The sequence below is a fragment of the Notolabrus celidotus genome, chromosome 3 (assembly GCF_009762535.1).
Source record: "Notolabrus celidotus isolate fNotCel1 chromosome 3, fNotCel1.pri, whole genome shotgun sequence".
Taxonomy (NCBI): domain Eukaryota; kingdom Metazoa; phylum Chordata; class Actinopteri; order Labriformes; family Labridae; genus Notolabrus; species Notolabrus celidotus.
In genome coordinates this window covers 10,797,681-10,806,431 of record NC_048274.1, presented here as the reverse complement: position 1 = coordinate 10,806,431, position 8,751 = coordinate 10,797,681, and the positions used below count along the sequence as shown (strand labels likewise).

Sequence of the window (8,751 nt, the reverse complement as noted above, 5' to 3'; positions counted from 1 at the left end):
ATACACATTTTTTTAAATCTAATTTTAATTCCATTACTAACCATTTAAATCAAGATTTAGTCCATTGGTGTTCTTTAATTCTCACAGATCATGGTTCAATGAGGATAACTCACTCGTTTTTCCTTAAAATTAATGTTAAAACTTTTTTTTAAGTACATCGGAAAGCCCAAAATATAAATACAGTGGTTTTACATGACATAGATTTTTGTTTATTTTATTTTACATTTTCATTTTTTTTTTTTTAAATGAAGTGATTTTGATAAATTAACACGAGACACTTCTACTGTCACATGCTGCTCAGATTTTTATACTGTATTTAGCTAGTTTGGAAGGCATATATTGCCTAAAATAGATTTTGAAAAGGGTCAAATTTGACCCGCAATATAACGGGAGGGTTAAAGTCTCCTGTAATCCTTGTGCAGCGACCAAATACAACATTCATCATCATCTCTCAGTGAAAGTGAGCATTCAGCATCAGTGGGGACAGCGGCGTCGCTTCTCCTTATTGTATCCCGGACGCTTTATTTCACGGGATGGCAGGGGTGGACGCTTTTTTAGCACTAATAGAATAAAATAGAAAAAAACAGCATCTTTTTAAAATTTTCTAATGTAGTGATTTGAATTAAGAGAAAGAGGAAGAAAAAAAAATCTGTTTTTTAAGATTAGTTTCTTGATAAGTGGACCATGCCCTCGTTTTTTCCCCCCGCCGTGCACCCCCGCATGCCTGTGATGGTTCAGTCCTCACAGAAACAACACGGCCGTTGCTCGCAGAGCGGAGAGCAGGGAGAGGTTTCCACAGCCTGCCATTGCTGTTAGAACACCGTCCGAGTGATGCCTGCTGTTCCCAACTTTTCATCCAGTGGTTAGCGACGAAACACAAGAGCAAAGGTGGCCTTCATTTGCCTTTTTTTTCAAGTCGAGTTTCTTCCATGACTCGATCCCTGAATGGACTAACGTGAGCTTTCCCAGGGCGACTCAGAGAAGATAATGAACTTTGGACTTTCCAAACGGCTTTCCGTGACATGTTTCCCGTCGTCCTGGATCAAATAAAATAACATCGTAGCCCGGCGTGGCGGCAGCTGGGCGAAAATACAACTGGGAGGGAAAAGAAGCGCACTAACCTGAGCGATTAACACAGCAGAGACCCCAGCAACTTTTAACCTGACACTTTCGAAGAGGAATAGCAGAGGGAAATGTCCTCCAAGGCTTTGAATAAGGTGGGTACCTGTCCGGGTTAGCACAGCCGCTGGTGTACGATATGGGTGTTATAAACTGAAATGCTAACCCTGGCTAAAATGGAAACACAAGGGAATTTCCTCTGCTTATATAACTTTGTAGACCTTTGGTAGCACCAACAGTACTACAGTATGTGTAATAGTGTGTTTATATATTTTGCTTTTAAGTCCTAAATAACACAGCAGAGTACTACTAAGCTAGCTTTAAATATATGTAGCTTTTAATGCTGATTAGCTTCCATACACAAGTACTCAAGTTGTGTTCATGCTGGGTCTCAGCTCAACTACCTGTTGATATCACCAGTTTTAATGGGTGGGTGAATCCATACGGCTGTGGAGGAAGGAGCATCCCCTTTCAGAGTACAGTAGATTACACTACATCTCATCAGATTAGCACAACTGAAGCTGATTTGAGGATATTTTGGACTCATGTTTTGATTACTTTGCAAACGATATGTTCATTTATGAGCTATTCTGCAAAGGTCTATCTAATGGAACACACACCTCTTTACTCCCTTATGAAGCCCCAGATGAGGTCCCTCCATCTCCCTAAGTTTACATCTATGTGTAACTTCAGTCCAATCATCAGTACCCACCAGAGTACTACTATGCTAGTTTTAAATATGTAATTTTTAATGCTGATTAGCTTCCATACATAAGTCCTCCTGTTGTGTTCATGCTGGGTCTCAGCTCAATTACCTGTTGATATCACCAGTTTTAATGGGTGGGGGAATCTATATGGCTGTGGAGGAAGGAGCATCCCCTTTCAGAGTACAGTAGATTACACTACATCTCATCAGATTAGCACAATTGAAGCTGATGAATATTTAATCTCCCAAGTTTACATCCAGCTATGTGTGATTTCAGTCCATTCACCAGTACCTGCCAGAGTACTACTATGCTAGCTTTAAATATGTAGCTTTTAATGCTGATTAGCTTCCATACATAATTCCTCGAGTTGTGTTCATGCTGGGTCTCAGTGATATCAACTACCTGTTGATATCACCAGTTTTAATGGGTAGGTGAATCCATATGGATGTGGAGGAAGGAGCTTCCCCTTACACTGTAGATTGCACTACTTCTGATCAGATTAGCACAGATTGAGAATATTTTGGACTCATGTTTTGATTAATTGTAGGCTTTGTTTGCAAAAGATATGTTCACTTAAGAGCTATTCTTTACTCCCTTATGAAGCCTCAGATGGGGTTCCTCCATCTCCCTAATTTTGTATTCAGCTATGTGTAATTTCAGTCCATTCACCAGTACCCGCCAAACAAAGCATACCTTTCTGAGTTTTATCTGATGTAGTCACATTTGAAGGTGTCAGATTAGCTGAAAAACTGGGTCAAATGTGAAAAGTAGCATTTGAACTTATATTAGGCTGTAAGAAATAGCTGAGCTCTACCTTTCCACACATGCACCATGCGGTCCCAACATATATAAGAAGAAGAATGAATTGAGAGTGAAAGTTTGATATGATTTAACTGGGTCAGTTCTTAGAGACCTGGATGTGTATGGACAGTTTATTCAGCAGTTGTGTCAGTGAGAGGATTTATTCTTTCTTTCAGTTTGACAAGCTAGGAATGTGCTCTGTTAGTCTAATAGAGGTTGTGCTATTCAGGTTTGGTAGGTTGTTCCAGTCAGACGAAACCAGCTCCGTCATGTCGATGACGTTATGAGGGCCTCGGTTACACCTTGACATAAGGCTTACTACTACACTATGGTCACAGCTGGGAGTGAGCCAAGAGTGTTACTTGTACTTAAATGTTGTTGTTTGTTTTTAACAGAACAGTGAAACTAAGAACTGGATGTTACTGTAAAAGCTTTTCCTTCGGGCAGTGAAGTTTTGCAGTCACACAAACAACAATGAACAGTGTGCTGAACAGTGAATCTATCTATCTATCTATCTATCTATCTATCTATCTATCTATCTATCTATCTATCTATCTATCTATCTATCTATCTATCTATCTATCTATCTATCTATCTATCTATCACATTTACAGGTCAACAATTTGAGTTTCTTTAAGCTGCAATGAAAAGAGACCTTATCCCTGACCTTCTCTTGTATGATCAGCAAAGTTAGTCAGAAGACTGCTTTTGTAAACAAACAACTTTAAACAATATTTGCGGTACAAACATCTCGTTCTGGTGCAAACAAGCGGTTGTGATGCAATGCTAAAATCATTGTTTTTTATCTGACAATTAGCATCCTGATACTAATATGACTGTTAGGTCAATATATACAAGCAATATTGGCAAATCAGCATATATGTCTGGCTTTACTATATAATAGTTTTTTTTTTAATATTCCACATCACAGAGACTGACATTTTTTGGTTTCAGTCAGATCAGTTGTCCTCTTATTTTATTTTTAACAATCTGGTAATAAGTCTTCATGGAGTGTGGACAGTTTTTGTATCGAGGAGGGAAGACAAAATCATGTTCAATTGATAGCTCAGTAAAAAAAACACACATTATATTATTGTTCATCTTTCTGGTGCTGATCATGAGAAGCAGACGGTTATCGGTTTTAGCTGAAAATCATGTACTGCTAACGGCCAAATTCCACCAGATCCGTGTCTGGTCCGTCTCCGCTCCGTCACAGCACCAGATCTGATAGGTTTGGTTTGCTGGATGCCGGAGCACGACGCATCGATCTCAACAGATTGGATCGAGTGGGACAGGAAGTCAGGCACCAAAACAAAATGAAAACATCCGGTTAATTTTCAGAATAAAACACTCACAGATCGTATTTCACTTAACTACAACAACAAACCGCCATGATGAGCGGAGCCAGGCCTGGAGTCAACAGGTCAGGTTTTCAGAGGACCATAAAGACAACATGGATGAGGAGAGGAGGAGGAGAATCCTTGATTCAGTGATTCAGTGAAACCTTGGTCACATGACTCCAGCTGCCCGGCGGTCCTGCTCTTTGCTATGTTCTGAAATGCAACCGGTGGGTGTTGACGGACGAGAGGGCACGGAGCAGGACCGCAGCAAATCTGGTGGAAGTCCTGTGTAAGTGAAAGCTTTCCTGCTGGATGACAGAGAGATGACAGCCGAGCAGAGGTATCAGTTTGGTTAAAAAGCAGGAATGTAGGAGTGGAAGAAGAAGTTATGTTGCCTGATAGTTGATGAGCAGGCGTGTTAATATGGTTGTGATATGTGCTTGCTGACAAGGGGAAGACATTTGGATGATGAATTATTGTATCATTCCTTTAAATGTGTTTTTTTTTTTTGTGGTTGGGGAAACCATATTATAGATATAACCAGATCATGGTGCACAGAGGGTTTCTTTGATCAGATCCTAAAAAGCAGTGTCTGAGGGTTGTTGCTCATATTCAGCTGAAGCACCCTAAGGCTTCTGGGGGATTTTCTTACATAAATGCATATCTTAAAAATGTCAATAACAGCAGAGAGCGCTCTTTGTTTTTGTTTTTGTGTCCCAAGCGTAACAGCCTGGTGAACTGTGTCTCCTTTAAAACAGAAAACCCAGTGACTTCTCTTTAGGGGTCAGTGCACCGATTAGCTAACAGTGCAAAGACAGTAGACACATGAAGAGCTGCTACCAGTGACAAAGATGTGCTTTTACTAAGTTTTGTGGCAACAGGTTCCACCGTGCTTCCTGTAAAACAAGTCCAGCCTCCTCTACGGTTTGTTGTTTATACTAATGTCTACCAGATGAGGTGAGACTCTCTGCTTGAACACCAGTATTAGTCACACACCAAGGGAAGCTTCGGTTAATGATAAATAGGAATAGAATGCGGTGGTGCCGTCTTTCAGGAATAGAGTAACAGCTGTGGGTGTGTTCTCCACTCCACTCCACTCCACGTCCCTCAGGTCAGTGGTGCTAATGTAGTGCAGCAGTGTCATAGTGTGTCATTAGGTTAGTGTGATGTGTTGGTAAGTATTAAACATTCACTCAGCTGTGACAACATTGGCTGGAACAGTAAAGCACTTGGTCTAACCAAACCGAAGTGAAGCGGGTGCAGCAGTCCGGGTTGTTATCATAGAGCTACATGCAGAATAACAGTTTGTGTTAATTGCTGTTTGGAGGAGAGTGTGTTTCTGCAAAGTCGGGAAAGGAAAGGATCTCTCTGTTTAGTGCCAAAGTTCCTGTTCTGGCACAGGGAGGGGTGGAAAAGAACAGGGTATTCAAAGTTTGGTTTAGTCCTGTTCCTGGACCGTTAGTCACAGCCTGGATTGAAAATAATGTCACGCTCTTCATGATTTGGGTACGTCCGGAAACATTCAAGATATCAGACTGTAGTTTTGCAAATCTGTATCACAGTCAGGTTACTCAAGAAATCTTCAATATATTTTTTGGCTTTTACACCTTTATTGATCGTGGAGAGGACAGCTGATAGAGTGGGACACAGGGAGAGTGGGGGAATGACATGCAGGAAAGGGGCCGCAGGCTGGAATCGATCCCAGGCCGCCTGCTACATGGGCGCGCAACTTAACCATCAGACCACGTCCGCGCCCTCTTCAACATTTTTAAAAGTGAAACACAGGACTTCCACCAGATCCACTCACTGCGGTCCGGCTCCATGCTCTCTCGGAGCAGCACCACCAGACAGCTTGAGTCATGTGACCGAGGTTTTCCCGCTGTAATTACTGAATCAAGGATTCTCTTCCTCCTCTCCTCATCCATGTTGTCTTTATGGTCCTCTGAAAACCTCTGACCTGTTGACACCAAGCCTGGCTCTGCTCATCATGACGGTTTGTTGTTGTAGTTAAGTGAAATATGATCTGGTGATAACACAGAGTGTTTTATTCTGAAAATTAACCAGATTTTTTCATTTGTTTCATTTTGCCTTCCTGTCCCGCTACATCTGCTCTGTTGAGATTGATGCGTCGTGCTCCGGCATTCGGCAAACCAGAAGTCTTGCGTATCTGATCCAGAGGGCTCTGACCTGCCGGATCAGAGGTGCAGTCGGATCCAGTGAGAGTTAACACATTGACTAGAATAGAAACCTATCAGAACCGGTGCCGTGACGGATCGGAGACAGACCGGACACGGATCTGGTGGAATTTGGCCGGAAGAAGACACAGAGAAGACAGACTGACAGTCATTGCTATGATGACACATGAGCAGAGAAATAAAGTATAGCTTAAGTTACATTGGTGCGCTCATCATCTTCAGACACTTAAATAAAACTGACATTTTTATTAACTGTAGTAATCACTGTGTCATGTTTTTCTCCATCAGTTCAGTTGTGAATTTGTAAAACATTTCATCCACCCTTTTTAAGAATTTCCTCATCATTTGTCTGATTTAAGACGAGCCGGGAAGATCTGAGTTAACTCTCCTCACTCTCTGTATTTGGCTTTCGGTTGTTCCTGCTCACTTCTGTGAAAGCAGCACAATTCAGAGCATCAGCAGTCCCTCCAGCCTTTTTCGACTCCTGTTTTGAGAAAGGAGGCTGGAATAAGTGGAAAACGCATTTGGATGAAGGAGGTTGTATTAATTAGAGCTGCACAGCGGGCCAAGAACTGCCTCTATTTTGCTTTGATGATTACACATAGCCATTTACATCAATGGAGGAGGGAAATGTAATTAGAGGAGCAAGTGCTACGGAGAGGAAAAGAGTGCGGGTGATGTTTTTGTTCTGTGTCCTAGGCTCCCCGTCCTTTTTGGAGAATCAGTGCTGATGTGGAAACTGATAAACGGAGTGTGGAGCAACTCATTTTTTGGCGTCTGTGACTCGAAGTTACACCACCGGTTTCTCAATCTTCTGTTGATACACCTCCCAAAGGCTTCACATGCCTACATTTCTATCCCCCGTGTGGATGCAGAAAGCACAAACAGGGCCAGAGAGGAATTCTTCTCCAGTTGGTCAGGCCAGCATGTTGGCAGTCTAAGGAGGAGTTATTGAGTGGAAAAAAGAAAGACTTAAGAACATAACAGCTGGGTGAAATGTCACATCAAACGCTTCTGGGAAGAATCAAGTTCATTTTAAGAACAGCACATGCGGTCTGTGCAGTCTGGGTCGCTTTAGACAGCATTTTACGTCCCGACAGTCTGAAGGATGAGGCGATCGGTTGTGCAAAGAATATGCGACTCAAGCACCTCTAACATATTCTGCACACAAGCTTCTTTAGTCACACAAACAGGGGAGTCTTTGATTGTAAGCTCTTGATGCAGCCCCTCAGGAGAGCAGGTGGAGGAGATCAGAGGGCTGCCAGTTGTCCATTTTGAAAACAGAAGCCGTGACCCTATTGGTTTGAAATAGGGATGGGCAATGATTTTCAAATATTCGTTCACTTTGTAAAAATCGAAGAGTTACTTTGAATATTTCCTCATTTTAAAAGTACAATTTTCCATCGTTTGTACCAGTGCCTGGTTGTTATACGGTATTCCCACCAGACGGTGGCTACAGAGCGTCTTAAAGCTGTTTGCTAACCGCATTAGCAAACAGAAGAAGAAAACATTTGCAACAGTCACAGCGATTTTCTCCGTTTCTGAATCTCACACAACTACACACGTATTTCCAGAGACTGAGCATGGCTATAAAATGTAAACACACACGGCGCGCTGCGTCACAAAAACACCGACATAAAGATCGAGACAGACGCGGTCAGTGCCCGCTACTAGCAGCACCTCGTCCTGTTCCTGGTTCACGCAACTGCCACACAAACGGGCTGTTAACGGAACAGGTGTGTGTGTTTGTGTGGTAGGGTAATTGTTCTGATAATAGACGAATAGATGCCAATGATTATCGAATAGTATTTTGGCTTGAAATGCCCATCCCTACCAAAGTATATGTTTATGCCAAGCGGCAACATCCGGTCTAAAAATATGATTCAAATGCGGAAGTGCTAAAAACTGCAGTTCATCGAGGACCCACTTGAGGCTGGCTCCGGAAGTACCGGAAACCACATACACACTAATTCAAAAAAGCCGATCTTTACAGCAGAAATAAACATGTTTACAGCCTGGTACAAAAGATGAGTGTAGTCTGGATAGCTAATTTCTCGATCGGCTCACACTGTGAGGGGGGGTGAACTTTTTTCTAACGTGGCAATTTTTAGATTACGAGTCTTCCAATGAGAGGCACAGCTGACTTGATTGACAGGCGGGAACACTGTTGCTGTTGGCGAGGAGGCTCAAAGCCCGCCTCTTTACGTCACAATCACTCAACAGCAGCAATATGGCTCCCGCCCTTCAGAAACAGACGGGTGACATCACAGATACTACATCCATATTTTATACAGTCTATGTGTTTATGCTTGTGTTGTTTTGGTCTAATAGAGGCTAACACTCAAAACAAACATGCAAAGTAAGTGTAATGTCTCTACAACACGATAGATTAGATGAGCACCTTGTTACCTTCGTATCACTTCCTGTCAGAGTCGAGATAAAAACACTGAGAGAAAGCAGCTGTTTGTGTTGTTTCACAGCCAGGAGGACTCTGGAGAGCGGCGGTTATCAAGGACATCTGACCCGCTTATCTTTTCATCCCCAGAGTGATATGCAGGGCAGACACACACAGCAGGAGGCAGGTGGAGA

The 8,751-nt window shown here is 42.4% G+C and overlaps 1 protein-coding gene across 14 annotated transcripts in view; it reads left to right on the top strand.

Moving 5' to 3' along the window:
* Positions 1-756: 756 nt before the first annotated feature.
* The window catches only part of tjp1a (tight junction protein 1a), a 70,066-nt gene continuing 62,071 nt past the window's right edge, over positions 757-8,751 (top strand). For 9 of the 14 annotated variants that reach the window (XM_034679606.1, XM_034679602.1, XM_034679607.1 and 6 more), the window contains exon 1: positions 758-1,217. In XM_034679606.1, the coding sequence (XP_034535497.1) occupies positions 1,194-1,217 (24 nt within the window). In that variant the 5' untranslated portion in view covers positions 758-1,193. Of the gene's footprint in view, positions 1,218-8,751 lie in introns of all 14 variants that reach the window. The other 5 variants (XM_034679605.1, XM_034679594.1, XM_034679599.1 and 2 more) reach the window with 1 other exon arrangement.